The sequence below is a fragment of the Telmatherina bonti genome (assembly GCF_933228915.1).
Source record: "Telmatherina bonti genome assembly, chromosome: 2".
Classification (NCBI taxonomy): Eukaryota; Metazoa; Chordata; class Actinopteri; order Atheriniformes; family Telmatherinidae; genus Telmatherina; species Telmatherina bonti.
The window spans coordinates 6,275,687-6,291,369 of NC_136620.1; the positions used below are offsets into that span (position 1 = coordinate 6,275,687).

General features: G+C 47.3%; 1 protein-coding gene across 3 annotated transcripts in view; it reads left to right on the top strand.

The window, feature by feature from the left end:
• Positions 1-2,667: 2,667 nt before the first annotated feature.
• Positions 2,668-15,683, top strand: part of zfc3h1 (zinc finger C3H1-type containing) — a 35,101-nt gene continuing 22,085 nt past the window's right edge. For all 3 annotated transcript variants that reach the window (XM_079247839.1, XM_079247838.1, XM_079247840.1), the window contains exons 1-8: positions 2,668-3,302; positions 6,481-6,882; positions 11,184-11,329; positions 12,972-13,380; positions 13,449-13,631; positions 14,688-14,896; positions 14,966-15,089; positions 15,158-15,243. In XM_079247839.1, coding sequence (XP_079103965.1) covers positions 2,783-3,302; positions 6,481-6,882; positions 11,184-11,329; positions 12,972-13,380; positions 13,449-13,631; positions 14,688-14,896; positions 14,966-15,089; positions 15,158-15,243 — 2,079 coding nt within the window. In that variant the 5' untranslated portion in view covers positions 2,668-2,782. The remainder of the gene's footprint in view (positions 3,303-6,480; positions 6,883-11,183; positions 11,330-12,971; positions 13,381-13,448; positions 13,632-14,687; positions 14,897-14,965; positions 15,090-15,157; positions 15,244-15,683) is intronic.

Genomic DNA, 15,683 nt, shown 5'->3' on the forward strand with positions numbered 1-15,683 from the left:
GTTTAGTTTTTACCAGTGTTTATCTTTTTGTTTTTTGTTCAAGACAAATCAAAAAGTTCTGGACGGATCTTCATGAAATTTTCAGGACTTGTTTGAAATGTGAAAATGAAGAACTGATTTAATGTTGGTGGTGATCCGAACCACCATTTGGATTGAGGAATTGTTTCAGAATGGGGAGCCCATGGCGGAGGTTTGTGCTCTCCAACTGCTTTTCTAGTGTGTGAATGTTTTCCTGCTCCAACATACCTTACTTAAATTAATCAGTCATTGTGGAAGCCTTCATAGGCTGTTGGATCCACTTAATGAAAGCCAAACTCCTTGAAAATTGACAATATTATGCACATGATTTACACATACAGTACTAACACGGAGCTAATAATTCTTAGGCAGGTTAGAATAATCTTTGGAAATAATTCTCTTTTCTTAGGTTTGTTCAAATCTGCTGCTATGTGAGATATTTAACTGGAGTTTAAAATAAATGTATTACAATGCAGATAAGTCCTCTGAATGACTGACAGTTACGAGCATGTGCAAAAATACGGAAGCGTAGAGCTGTCATCCTCATAAAAAAAAGTTTAGGCCTTATTATGTTATAACGTGATAGTTTATTGTAAAAACGTATAACCACTTGAACGCTGGAGGGATTACATCTCTCAGCTGGCCCGGGAGCGCCTTGGGACCCCTGGCAGAGTTGGCGAATGTGGCTGGGGAGGGGGGCTTCCCTGGTTATGCTGCTGCCCCCGCGATCAGACCCCCGATAAGCGGTAGAAGAGGGATGGATAGATGGCACCGATGATGTTTGCATTCATAGCGATTCTCGTGCCGCTCAAGTTTCAATGAGAAATGATGCCACGTCATGGGGATTTGACTCATTTTTCCTTCTGTACAGACCCATGCCTTTTAAAACTGTCCTTAGACTACGCATATTTATTATAATGGATCGAAAGTGTTCCAAAGCACCATAATTTCACAATGTCTCAACCCAAGTATGAAGAAAAACTCTATCAAGTCCTGTAACCCGCACACAATTTCCTCATCTAAAGTCGAAAATTACCAAGTTCACGTTTTCAGATACATTATATGTTTCACGTTTTTACAATAAACTTATCACGTTATAACGTGATATGTTTCACGTTTTTACAATAAACTTATCACGTTATAACGTGATATGTTTCACGTTTTTACAATAAACTTATCACGTTATAACGTGATATGTTTCACGTTTTTACAATAAAATTATCACGTTATAACGTAATAAGGCCCAAACTTTTTTTTTTATGAGGATGACAGCTCTACGCTTCCATACAAAAAGGATCTGTCTACTGTCGACACTAAACTCTGCACTGTCCTCTGGTGGAGGTAATATGTTACAAGTATGCAAATGTGTAAGTATGAGACAGAGAGCAGCAACGCGTAGAAGGAGCATAAATGGGCCCAGCATCCTTCTTCATCCTGAGTCCCTTCAGTCCACAAGGCAAGTCCTGTCTGTCCAGTCAGTAAAAGTCAGTCTTATCTTGAATCTTGTATTATCTCATGTTCTGTAAGCATTTCTAGTAAGGAAATACAGTTTTTGGCTCTGAGCCGTGAAACAAAACATATTTGCAACGTGACGGAACACAAATAGTGAAATGTGTCCTCTCAGCATCAGGATGCTGCAGGAATGTAAGAAATAAATCTCCCTGTTCCATCAAAATCAGGCCTTTGAGGACTGGAGCTGGACATACCTGGTTTTTATTCCTGTCGACAATGAATATACATATATATATATATATATATATATATATATATATATATATATATATATATATATACATATATATATATATATATATATATATATATATATATATATATATATATATATATATATATATATATATACATATATATATATATATATATATATATATATATATATATATATATATATATATATGTATATTGTGTACACAATGCTCAATTAAAAAAAAGAAAAACGTTTTAGTTTATATATATATATATATATATATATATATATATATATATATATATATATATATATATATATATAAATATAAACTAAAACGTTATATATATATATATATATATATATATATATATATATATATATATATATATATATATATATATATATATATACATATAAACTAAAACGTTTTTCTTTTTTGTTTTTTTATTGAACATTGTGTACACAAATACAGGGCATTTGCAGGCAATCGAAAGTATTTTCACATGAAGGCACACATTCATAGACATCAGAACGGGTGTCATATAATATTAACAGAAAGTCCAAAATTAAGCTTAAAGTTCTTTTTTTGTTTTTTTAAAAAAAGTGATTAAATAAAAAGGAAAATGACTAAATCACTTAATAAATTAGATTCCAGTCAGTTCCATGCTGAGGGTCGTTGAACATATTTAGTTCCTCATAGGTTGTAAGAAGATAATATGCAGGTTTCCTTTTCATCAGCTTCAAGGCACTAAGGTGGTCCCATAGACTGTAGGGTGGTCCATAAGGTCTTTTTTAAATGCAGGGACCACAGGTAGGAAAGATGGGTTTCGTTTTCCTCCATTTGACAAAAATAAAACTGGCCTTATATGGACTGTTTCCGGTGTGAGGAAGTCTCGTGTGATTTCATCATGTCGCGGTGATTCGGCGGTAGCAGAACGGCTAGCAGCTAGCGAACCGCAGCGACCAGAAAACCGGAAGAAAAGGCGGTGAAATGAGCTCCTCCACGGGTCTCCGCTGACTTCACGGCCCGCTGACAGCTGCTGTCATCGCGACATGGATTCAGACACTCCGACTCGATCGCCAGCGGAGGACGGCGAGCTGGAAGACGGAGAGATCTGCGATGATGAAACTGAGGTCAGTGCGCCGCTACGGCGGGGGGAAGGGTTCAGGCCCCGCGGCCGAAAGCAGCACCATCACCCGCTTCACATGCGGGGTCCTCAGCCCCACCATCTGCCGGACTTCCACCTCCTGATGCCCTACAACCCCGGACCGCACCTTCACGGTCCTTTCCCAGCGAGCCACAGGCAGCAGTGCGGGCCCAGCGGACCCGACCGGCCTCCTGCTCCGTCAGCTCCGCCAGCGATGCCCCCGCCAGGACTCGGTCTGCACGGAGAACCGACGCCCCGGTCCAACTTCTGGGAGCGGAGCCATGGGGCTCTGGGCCGGTTCAGGCACCGGTCCGTGTCGAACGGGGGACGTGGGGGCTGGAACAGAGGCGGTTTGGGGGTGAACAGCAGGGTCGCCCCTGGTCGGTACGGGCCCGCGGAGAATCACGGATCCCCGTCCAGGAAACGTATCCTTTCCTGTCACAGTACCAGCCGCTCCCGACCAGTACCCGCTGGTCCCGACCAGTAACAGAAACTGCAGCTTGAGTATTTTATTACACAACTCAGAGGAACCAGGACCGACCCAGCACCAGCAATGATTCAGCAGCAGGTGAGAGAAGTGACCAGAAACAGCACGTATAAGGAAAAACAGAAGACTGGAACCAAACTGGTTCGCGTTGCGGCCGCCAGTCTCTGAACAACTGGTTCGGTTTGGTTCGATTGTTGACGAGACAATGTGGTTCCGGTAGAAACCAAACCAAGCTTCCTGTCAGCAGGCAGAAATGGGTTCTCCCTGTTCCCTTTCATTCGCTGCAACAGTCACAGTTATAGTTGGATTCCAGTCCGACGGATTCTCCACAGTCTCTGAAATATCCAGGGTAACGCCTGGGTAACACCTGGGTAACGTCAGGGTAACGCCTGGGTAACGTCAGGGTAACGCCTGGGTAACGTCAGGGTAACGCCTGGGTAACGTCAGGGTAACACCTGGGTAATGTCAGGGTAACACCTGGGTAATGTCAGGGTAACACCTGGGTAACGTCAGGGTAACGTCAGGGTAACGCCTGGGTAACGTCAGGGTAACGTCAGGGTAACACCTGGGTAATGTCAGGGTGACGTCAGGGTAACACCTGGGTAACGTCAGGGTAACACCTGGGTAATGTCAGGGTAACGTCAGGGTAACACCTGTGTAACGCCAGGGTGACGCCAGGGTAACGCCTGGGTGACGCCAGGGTAACGTCAGGGTAACACCTGGGTAACGTCAGGGTAACACCTGGGTAACGTCAGGGTAACACCTGGGTAACGTCAGGGTAACGCCTGGGTAACGCCTGGGTAACACCTGGGTAATGTCAGGGTAACACCTGGATAACACCTGGGTAACACCTGGGTAACACCTGGGTAACGTCAGGGTGACGCCAGGGTAACGCCAGGGTAACGCCTGGGTAACGCCTGGGTGACGCCTGGGTGACACCAGGGTAACGTCAGGGTAACGCCTGGGTAACACCTGGGTAACGTCAGGGTAACACCTGGGTAACACCTGGGTAACGTCAGGGTAACACCTGGGTAACGTCAGGGTAACGTCAGGGTAACACCTGGGTAATGTCAGGGTAACGTCAGGGTAACACCTGTGTAACGTCAGGGTAACGTCAGGGTAACGTCAGGGTAACACCTGGGTAATGTCAGGGTAACACCTGGGTAACGTCAGGGTAACACCTGTGTAACGTCAGGGTAACGTCAGGGTAACACCTGGGTAACGTCAGGGTAACGTCAGGGTAACGTCAGGGTAACACCTGGGTAATGTCAGGGTAACGCCTGGGTAACGTCAGGGTAACACCTGGGTAACGTCAGGGTAACACCTGGGTAACGTCAGGGTAACGTCAGGGTAACGTCAGGGTAACACCTGGGTAATGTCAGGGTAACGTCAGGGTAACACCTGGGTAGCGCCAGGGTAACGTCAGGGTGACGCCAGGGTGACGCCAGGGTGACGCCAGGGTAACGCCAGGGTGACGTCAGGGTGACGCCTGGGTGACGTCAGGGTGACGTCAGGGTAACGCCTGGGTAACGTCAGGGTAAGGCCTGGGTAACGTCAGGATAACACCAAGGCAACACCGTGGTACTACTAGGGTAACTTGTCCAAAGGTGGAACTGCACTGCTTTACTGATGGTTGTCATGCTTGGAGAAGAGAAGACCAGGTATATCCAGGCTAAACATTCTCAGGGAAGGACAAAATAAAACCGTGTCATTTATCAGTGGAAACATGTAAACATGTTGTCAGAGCGGGGGGGGTAGTCTCTTGTGGACCTCACCTCCTGGTTCCTCAGCCAGATGAAGTCCTTGCTGGTCGGGTTCTTGACATGGATTATTTTTAGCTCCTCTTAGCAAACTTAAACAACAAAGAGCCATGCATTAGATGGTTATAATGCTGCGTTGTGCATTATAACCGTCTAATGCACGGCTCCTCGTTGTTTAGTCCTTAGACATATACACACACTAATGAATATAGCCAGCAGTAGCAGTGGGCTTAACGGGCAGTGTTGTCTGTTGGATCTGTCTCTACCAGAAAGGAGTTAGTTAACTCGCCGTCACTGGTTAAAGGTCAATCTGATCAAAACAGATTTGCGTTGATAAGTGATGCTGTGCCTTTCCCCTAGAATGGATCTCTTCTGCCAGGATTAAACTTCCCACAACTTGCCACCCATAGTACTCATGTTTAGGGTGTTGACAGGATGTTTTATACACATGTCGACCATCAGAATCAGCCTTCTTAGCTTATCGGCGTTGCCAGCCAGTTTTCCATCAGAATGACCTCATTTGGCTGTTTTTAGAGGAGTTCCTCTGCAGAAACCATGTAGAATAAAACTGCACCAGGTTCCAGCGAGTACAACATAGTAACAGTGTATTTGACAGGAATCGTTGATTTTCTGACTAATTAGAGAAAAGTAAAGAAGTTGTCGTTCTTCAGGAATTCTACTGTAAAATAAAAGTTGAATAGAATCCATTTTGTGAATGGAAAACCCTGAAATTAAAACGTGTGTTCTACTTCAGGTAGATCTGAAAAACTAAAGCCTTTCCTGAGGACCTGCTGCTTGACTAATAAATGGATCATGTTGCTGGATTATTGACACATGATAGATTATTGACGGATCATTGACAGATTATTGAAAGTTAATGATTACAGATGGAGTAATGACAGATTGACACAATCTGTTGATATTTTGATGGATTACTGAGGTATTTTTAGATTATTGAAAGACAGAATTATTCACAGATTAGACAATTATTAAGAGAATATTGGCACATTGACTTAATTTGGACAGATTGACAAATTGGAAGATAATCAATTGACAGATTATTAATGTGTTTAGATATTATTGACTTACTGTTGATTGATAATCAAATGAACCATAAATTAAATTTGTATTTGATTTTTTTTCCCCTCAAATTTGTATTCTTCAAATTCCAAAATCAAGTTTGATTGGCTTTTTTATTTATTTATTTATTTATTTATTTTTATTAAACTGGTGAATAATTAGTGGTTTAATAATAAACAGAAGATTAGCAGTTGTTCTGTGATCAGGTTGACTTGTCCCTGATCGATCAGTTATGATTATTGATCAGTAACAGTTTTCCTGATCCTGAGACCTCAGAGAAGCAGATGGGAAGAATCCGGGTCAGAAAAGTGGTTCCGGGCGTTCCCAGACCGGACAGCGCTGTCGACGAAAGCTTCGAAGACCTGCTGTCCAAGTACAAGCAGATCCAGCTGGAGCTGGAATGCATCCGCAAAGAGGAGACCATGGCCCTGGATCCGGGAGCGACTCCCATCAGGGACGATGTCTTGGACAGCACCCCGGGTCCTACAGAAGTCAAACCGGGTCCAGAACCGGTTCTTGATCCGGTACCAGCAGATGAGTTGTTGGCGCAGGAGGAGGAAAAGAAAGTTTTCCAGGCGTTTAACATCAAACCACTGCGTCAGAAACTTCCTACACCGGCTGACCTGGATGAGCTGCACCGGAAGGGGGTCGGACCGGACACGGAAGGCTGGCCCAATGGTGAGTCTGGTTCTTGCCCACACATTCTGGGTCTCTATGGTGCCCCAATGGTGAGTCTGGTTCTTGCCCACACATTCTGGGTCTCTATGGTGCACAGGTTACTAGTTCTGTCTTTCAGGTTTCACGGCTAAGAAGGTTCTCTCGTTCTGAGATGAAAGTTTCAAATAAGGTTCGGTTGTAGGATAAACTAAATGTTCTGTTGTCGGTTAAACTAAATTTCTGTTGTCGGTGAAGCTAAAAGTTCTGTGGCAGGTGAAGCTAAAGGTTCTGTTGCAGGTGAAGCTAAAGGTTCTGTTGCAGGTGAAGCTAAAGGTTCTGTTGCAGGTGAAGCTAAAAGTTCTGTGGTAGGTGAAGGTAAAGGTTCTGTTGTCAGTGAAGCTAAAGGTTCTGTGGCAGGTGAAGGTAAAGGTTCTGTGGCAGGTGAAGGTAAAGGTTCTGTGGCAGGTGAAAGTAAAGGTTCTGTGGCAGGTGAAGGTAAAGGTTCTTTGGCAGGTGAAGGTAAAGGTTCTGTGGCAGGCGAAGGTAAAGGTTCTTTGGTAGGTGAAGCTAAAGGTTCTGTGGCAGGCGACGGTAAAGGTTCTGTGGCAGGCGACGGTAAAGGTTCTGTGGCAGGCGACGGTAAAGGTTCTGTGGCAGGCGACGGTAAAGGTTCTGTGGCAGGCGACGGTAAAGGTTCTGTGGCAGGTGAAGGTAAAGGTTCTGTGGCAGGCGAAGGTAAAGGTTCTTTGTTAGGTGAAGCTAAAGGTTCTGTGGCAGGTGAAGCTAAAGGTTCTGTGGCAGGCGACGGTAAAGGTTCTGTGGCAGGTGAAGGTAAAGGTTCTGTTGCAGGTGAAGGTAAAGGTTCTGTGGCAGGTGAAGCTAAAAGTTCTGTGGCAGGTGAAGCTAAAAGTTCTGTGGTAGGTGAAGCTAAAAGTTCTGTGGTAGGTGAAGGTAAAGGTTCTGTGGCAGGTGAAGGTAAAGGTTCTGTGGCAGGTGAAGGTAAAGGTTCTGTGGCAGGTGAAGGTAAAGGTTCTGTGGCAGGTGAAGGTAAAGGTTCTGTGGCAGGTGAAGGTAAAGGTTCTGTTGCAGGTGAAGGTAAAGGTTCTGTTGCAGGTGAAGGTAAAGGTTCTGTTGCAGGTGAAGGTAAAGGTTCTGTGGCAGGTGAAGGTAAAGGTTCTGTTGTCGGTGAAGCTAAAAGTTCTGTTGGCGGTGAAGCTAAAAGTTCTGTTGCAGGTGAAGGTAAAGGTTCTGTGGCAGGTGAAGGTAAAGGTTCTGTTGTCAGTGAAGGTAAAGGTTCTGTTGCAGGTGAAGGTAAAGGTTCTGTGGCAGGTGAAGGTAAAGGTTCTGTGGCAGGTGAAGGTAAAAGTTCTGTGGCAGGTGAAGGTAAAGGTTCTGTGGCAGGTGAAGGTAAAGGTTCTGTGGCAGGGGAAGGTAAAGGTTCTGTGGCAGGTGAAGGTAAAGGTTCTGTTGCAGGTGAAGGTAAAGGTTCTGTGGTAGGTGAAGGTAAAGGTTCTGTGGTAGGTGAAGGTAAAGGTTCTGTGGCAGGTGGAGCTAAAGGTTCTGTGGCAGGTGAAGCTAAAGGTTCTGTTGCAGGTGAAGGTAAAGGTTCTGTGGTAGGTGAAGCTAAAGGTTCTGTTGCAGGTGGAGCTAAAGGTTCTGTTGCAGGTGGAGCTAAAGGTTCTGTTGCAGGTGGAGCTAAAGGTTCTGTGGCAGGTGAAGGTAAAGGTTCTGTTGCAAGTGAAGCTAAAAGTTCTGTGGCAGGTGAAGGTAAAGGTTCTGTGGCAGGTGAAGGTAAAGGTTCTGTTGCAGGTGAAGGTAAAGGTTCTGTGGCAGGTGAAGGTAAAAGTTCTATTGCAAGTGAAGCTAAAGGTTCTGTTGCAAGTAAAGCTAAAAGTTCTGTGGCAGGTGAAGGTAAAAGTTCTGTGGCAGGTGAAGGTAAAGGTTCTGTTGCAGGTGAAGGTAAAGGTTCTGTTGCAAGTAAAGCTAAAAGTTCTGTGGCAGGTGAAGGTAAAAGTTCTGTGGCAGGTGAAGGTAAAAGTTCTGTGGCAGGTGAAGGTAAAAGTTCTGTGGCAGGTGAAGGTAAAAGTTCTGTGGCAGGTGAAGGTAAAGGTTCTGTGGTAGGTGAAGCTAAAGGTTCTGTTGCAGGTGAAGCTAAAGGTTCTGTTGCAGGTGAAGCTAAAGGTTCTGTTGCAGGTGGAGCTAAAGGTTCTGTGGCAGGTGAAGGTAAAAGTTCTATTGCAAGTGAAGCTAAAGGTTCTGTTGCAAGTAAAGCTAAAAGTTCTGTGGCAGGTGAAGGTAAAAGTTCTGTGGCAGGTGAAGGTAAAGGTTCTGTTGCAGGTGAAGGTAAAGGTTCTGTTGCAAGTAAAGCTAAAAGTTCTGTGGCAGGTGAAGGTAAAAGTTCTATTGCAAGTGAAGCTAAAGGTTCTGTTGCAAGTAAAGCTAAAAGTTCTGTGGCAGGTGAAGGTAAAAGTTCTGTGGCAGGTGAAGGTAAAAGTTCTGTGGCAGGTGAAGCTAAAGGTTCTGTTGTCAGTGAAGCTAAAGGTTCTGTGGCAGGTGAAGGTAAAAGTTCTATTGCAAGTGAAGCTAAAAGTTCTGTGGCAGGTGAAGGTAAAAGTTCTGTGGCAGGTGAAGGTAAAGGTTCTGTTGTCAGTGAAGCTAAAGGTTCTGTGGCAGGTGAAGGTAAAGGTTCTGTTGCAAGTAAAGCTAAAAGTTCTGTGGCAGGTGAAGGTAAAAGTTCTGTGGCAGGTGAAGGTAAAGGTTCTGTTGCAGGTGAAGGTAAAGGTTCTGTTGCAAGTAAAGCTAAAAGTTCTGTGGCAGGTGAAGGTAAAAGTTCTGTGGCAGGTGAAGGTAAAAGTTCTGTGGCAGGTGAAGGTAAAAGTTCTGTGGCAGGTGAAGGTAAAGGTTCTGTGGTAGGTGAAGCTAAAGGTTCTGTTGCAGGTGAAGCTAAAGGTTCTGTTGCAGGTGGAGCTAAAGGTTCTGTGGCAGGTGAAGGTAAAGGTTCTGTTGCAAGTAAAGCTAAAAGTTCTGTGGCAGGTGAAGGTAAAAGTTCTGTGGCAGGTGAAGGTAAAGGTTCTGTGGCAGGTGAAGCTAAAGGTTCTGTTGTCAGTGAAGCTAAAGGTTCTGTGGCAGGTGAAGGTAAAGGTTCTGTGGCAGGTGAAGGTAAAAGTTCTGTGGCAGGTGAAGGTAAAGGTTCTGTGGCAGGTGAAGGTAAAGGTTCTGTGGCAGGTGAAGGTAAAAGTTCTGTGGCAGGTGAAGGTAAAAGTTCTGTGGCAGGTGAAGGTAAAGGTTCTGTGGCAGGTGAAGGTAAAAGTTCTGTGGCAGGTGAAGGTAAAGGTTCTGTGGCAGGTGAAGGTAAAGGTTCTGTTGTCAGTGAAGCTAAAGGTTCTGTTGTCAGTGAAGCTAAAGGTTCTGTGGCAGGTGAAGGTAAAGGTTCTGTGGCAGGTGAAGGTAAAGGTTCTGTGGCAGGTGAAGGTAAAGGTTCTGTGGCAGGTGAAGGTAAAAGTTCTGTGGCAGGTGAAGGTAAAAGTTCTGTGGCAGGTGAAGGTAAAGGTTCTGTGGCAGGTGAAGGTAAAAGTTCTGTGGCAGGTGAAGGTAAAGGTTCTGTGGCAGGTGAAGGTAAAGGTTCTGTGGCAGGTGAAGGTAAAGGTTCTGTGGCAGGTGAAGGTAAAAGTTCTGTGGCAGGTGAAGGTAAAAGTTCTGTGGCAGGTGAAGGTAAAGGTTCTGTGGCAGGTGAAGGTAAAGGTTCTGTGGCAGGTGAAGGTAAAAGTTCTGTGGCAGGTGAAGGTAAAGGTTCTGTGGCAGGTGAAGCTAAAGGTTCTGTGGCAGGTGAAGCTAAAGGTTCTGTGGCAGGTGAAGCTAAAAGTTCTGTGGCAGGTGAAGGTAAAGGTTCTGTGGCAGGTGAAGGTAAAAGTTCTGTGGCAGGTGAAGGTAAAAGTTCTGTGGCAGGTGAAGGTAAAGGTTCTGTGGCAGGTGAAGGTAAAGGTTCTGTGGCAGGTGAAGGTAAAGGTTCTGTGGCAGGTGAAGGTAAAAGTTCTGTGGCAGGTGAAGGTAAAAGTTCTGTGGCAGGTGAAGGTAAAGGTTCTGTGGCAGGTGAAGCTAAAGGTTCTGTGGCAGGTGAAGCTAAAGGTTCTGTGGCAGGTGAAGCTAAAGGTTCTGTGGCAGGTGAAGGTAAAGGTTCTGTTGTCGGTGAAAGTCATGGTTCCATTCCGTGTTTAAAGCTCTGTAGAACAGTTCTGTTGGAGGTTCTGTGGATGTTTCAGTCTCCAGAAGATACGATTCAGCAACACTGTTGAACATGTGATGTCATTTCCTGTGTTTTATAGAAACAGGAGGTACAGAGGAAGCACAAGGAGACGCCGCTGCAGACACTCAGGAGACCGCTGCTCCGGAGGACAACCCTCCCAACGCCACTTCCTGTCTCAGTGAATCTTCTGCTTCCAGCGAGGAGTCCAACGTGTCGCCTGACAAGGTGAGCTGATGCTGGTCCGGTTTGTGAGGTCCGGTTCAACACGTTGTGGTTCTGTGTACCGTTCGGCAGTCATAGATCTGAAGTTCTGTTTTTACGGCACGGCGCTGAAATCTTGGTGAATGTCGGGACCATGAGTGGTTCTAGAGACAACCCACCTCCTGGTTCTGAACCAGACTTCTTGGTCCAGTTGTGTTTATTAATGAGCAGGCACTGACCCCACTGCAGCATCATTGTCCAGTAACTAACCCAGCTGTCAGACCAGTTAGTAGCTGGTAACTAACCCATCTGTCAGACCAGTTAGTAGCTGGTAACTAACCCATCTGTCAGACCAGTTAGTAGCTGGTAACTAACCCAGCTGTCAGACCAGTTAGTAGCTGGTAACTAACCCAGCTGTCAGACCAGTTCGTAGCTGGTAACTAACCCATCTGTCAGACCAGTTAGTAGCTGGTAACTAACCCAGCTGTCAGACCAGTTCGTAGCTGGTAACTAACCCATCTGTCAGAGCAGTTAGTAGCTGGTAACTAACAAAGATGTCAGACCAGTTAGTAGCTGGTAACTAACCCAGCTGTCAGAGCAGTTAGTAGCTGGTAACTAACAAAGATGTCAGACCAGTTAGTAGCTGGTAACTAACCCAGCTGTCAGAGCAGTTAGTAGCTGGTAACTAACAAAGATGTCAGACCAGTTAGTAGCTGGTAACTAACCCAGCTGTCAGAGCAGTTAGTAGCTGGTAACTAACCCAGCTGTCAGAGCAGTTAGTAGCTGGTAACTAACAAAGATGTCAGACCAGTTAGTAGCTGGTAACTAACCCAGCTGTCAGAGCAGTTAGTAGCTGGTAACTAACCAAGCTGTCAGAGCAGTTAGTAGCTGGTAACTAACAAAGATGTCAGAGCAGTTAGTAGCTGGTAACTAACCAAGATGTCAGAGCAGTTAGTAGCTGGTAACTAACCCAGCTGTCAGAGCAGTTAGTAGCTGGTAACTAACCAAGCTGTCAGAGCAGTTAGTAGCTGGTAACTAACAAAGATGTCAGACCAGTTAGTAGCTGGTAACTAACCAAGATGTCAGAGCAGTTAGTAGCTGGTAACTAACCAAGCTGTCAGAGCAGTTAGTAGCTGGTAACTAACCAAGCTGTCAGAGCAGTTAGTAGCTGGTAACTAACAAAGATGTCAGACCAGTTAGTAGCTGGTAACTAACCAAGATGTCAGACCAGTTAGTAGCTGGTAACTAACCCAGCTGTCAGAGCAGTTAGTAGCTGGTAACTAACCCAGCTGTCAGAGCAGTTAGTAGCTGGTAACTAACCCTGGTTTCATAGCAGGCAGAGAACAGGTTGATGGTGACCAGTAGGTGGTCTTAACAAACCTGGTTAGTGTTGGTAGTTAACGCGGATGTTACAGCAGTTAGTGTTTTGTTGGTTCTGCATCATGTATGTATCAACCTACATTTGGCTTGTTGAACCGAGTCAGAACCATGTTCCATCTTGTAGTTAGCAGAACCTGAACCAAGATGTTCCAGAATGTTCTTCATTATTCCACTTTTCTGAATGCCATGGTCCGGTGGGAGAACATTAGAACCGGGTCTGTCCCTGCTGGTTCCGACCGAGCCCATCTCTCTGGGTTCTGACCCGGTCATGTGATTTCTGTTACAGCCGGTGGAGAAGGTGGAGGAGGAGGAGCTGTCGGAGCTGCAGCTGCGCCTCCTCGCCCTGCAGTCGGCCAGTAAAAAATGGCAGCAGAAGGAGCAGCAAGTGATGAAGAGGAGCAAAGACCGGATCATCAAGGCCACCCAGGAAAAGAGCTCTGGCTCAGGTTCTGGTTCTGGTTCTGGAGCGGTCCCACTTGGCCGGCAGAGAATCACCACCAGGTCTGCTGCAGCTGCAGAGAGAAGCAGGACCAGGTCCAAGGCCGTGGGCCGAGATCGGGCCAAGACCGGGTCCAGCGAGAGACTGCCAGAGAGAGACAGATCCAAGCAGAGTCCTAAACCCGGTCCAAAGGTGGTTCCGGAGAAGGTCCGGACTCCAGGGAAAGCCCACACCACGAAGAAAGCCTTCAGTCCAGGTGAGATGGAGAATGTTACTGGACCCACCTGGATCGGTTCCAGTAGCTCATCAGTCGTTCTGTCACAGGTGAGCCGCGGTTCTCCGAGGGACGAGCAGAACCCGCCAAGGACTCCGAGGACAGAACCAAGACCGGGTCCAGACCCGAGAGAGACCGACCAGCACCGAGTCCTAAACCTGGTTCCAAAGGCCCGCTGGAGAGGAGCCGGACTCCAGGGAGACCCGCAGCCACGAAGAAGTTCATCAGTCCAGGTGGAAGGTTCACCTCCTCCTCCTCCTCCTCCTCTCTGACTCATCACCTCCTCCTCCTGTCCTCTTCCTCCTCCTCCTCTCTTCCTCCTCCTCTGACTCCTCCTCTCTGACTTCTCACCTCCTCCTCTTCCTCCTCCTCCTCTCTTCCTCCTCCTCTGACTCCTCCTCTCTGACTTCTCACCTCCTCCTTCTCCTCTCTGACTCCTGTCCTCTTCTCACCTCTTCCTCCTCCTCTTGACTCTGACTCCTCCTCTCTGACTTCTCACCTCCTCTCTGACTTCTCCTCCTCCTCTCTGACTTCTCCTCCTCCTCTCAGACTCTGACTCCTCCTCTCTGACTCTTAACCTCCTTCTCCTCCTCCTCTGACTCCACACTTCCTCCTCCTCCCCTCTCACTAATGTTCTCTGACTCCTCCTCCTCCTCTCTGACTCCTCCTCACCTCCTCCTCCCCTCTCACTCGTGTCCTCCTCTCTGACTCATTCCTCCTCCTCTGACTCCTCCTCTCTGACTCCTCACCTCCTCCTTCTCTCTGACTCCTCACCTCACCTCCTCACCCTCTCTGTCTCCTCACCTCCTCCTCCCCTCTCACTCGTGTCCTCTTCCTCTCTGACTCCTCCTCCTCTCTGACTCTGACTCCTGTTCTCTGTCTCCTCACCTCCTTCTCTGACTCCACACCTCCTCTTCCTCTCTGACTCCTCCTCCTCCCCTCTCACTAATGTTCTCCTCCTCCTCCTCTCTGACTTCTCACCTCTTCCTCCTCCTTTTCCTCCTCTCTGATTCCTCACCTCCTCCTCCTCTCTGACTCCTCACCTCCTCCTCCTCTCTGACTCCTCACCTCACCTCCTCCTCTCTGACTCCTCACCTCACTTTCTCACCTCCTCCTCCTCTCTGACTCCTCACCTCCTCCTCCTCTCTGGCTCCTCACCTCCTCCTCTCTGACTCCTCCTCCTCCTCCCCTTTCACTCGTGTCCTCCTCTCTGACTCCTCCTCCTCTCTGGCTCCTCCTCCTCTCTGACTCCTCTGCTCCTCCTCCTCCTCCTCCTGTCCACACTCCAGGCTCGATGTCGAAGCAGGCCTTCCGGAAGCAGCAGCTGCGTACCTGGAAGCTGCAGCAGCAGAGGCAACAGGAGGAGAAACGACGCCAGGAGGAGGAGGAGCGCCGTAAGCGGGAGGAGGAAATCCGGCGCATCCGGGACCTGTCCAACCAGGACGAGCAGTACAACCGCTTCATGAAGCTGGTGGGGGGCAGGAGGACTCGCAGCAAGGTAGGAGCTGCAGGTGTGCTGGGGGGGCGTGTCGGCTTCGGCCAGCGGGACTCAGGGTCGTGTCTTTAGTCCAGGGACCAGGACCACCGGAAGTCTGCTGGTAAACCCAGCCTGGACGTCTCGGGGAACCTGTACCAGTATGACAACTACGATGAGGTTGCCATGGACACGGACAGCGAGACGAGTTCGCCAGGTGAGCAGTTTACAGCCTTTACTTCCTGTTTACCTGTTTATGTTGCTCACATGTCTTGTACCTTTCAGTTCCGTCTCCGGTCCACAACGTGGCGTCAGCCGACGAGTCCGGATGCTTCCCTCCGTACGGCGCCGAGGCAGTGTCCGTAAGAATGGTACGCTCCCTATCTGCCCTTTTCTGTAAATGCTTCAGAATGGTACGCTCCCCATCTGCCCTTTTCTGTAAATGCTTCAGAATGGTACGCTCCCCATCTGTCCTTTACTGTCAATGCTTCAGAATGGGACGCTCCCCATCTGTCCTTTACTGTCAATGCTTCAGAATGGGACGCTCCCCATCTGTCCTTTACTGTCAATGCTTCAGAATGGTACGCTCCCCATCTGTCCTTTACTGTCAATGCTTCAGAATGGTACGCTCCCCATCTTTCCTTTACTGTCAATGCTTCAGAATGGTACGCTCCCCATCTTTCCTTTTAGTGTAAATGCTTCAGAATGGTACGCTCCCCATCTGTCCTTTACTGTCAATGCTTCAGAATGGTACGCTCCCCATCTGTCCTTTACTGTCAATGCTTCAGAATGGTACGCTCCCCATCTGTCC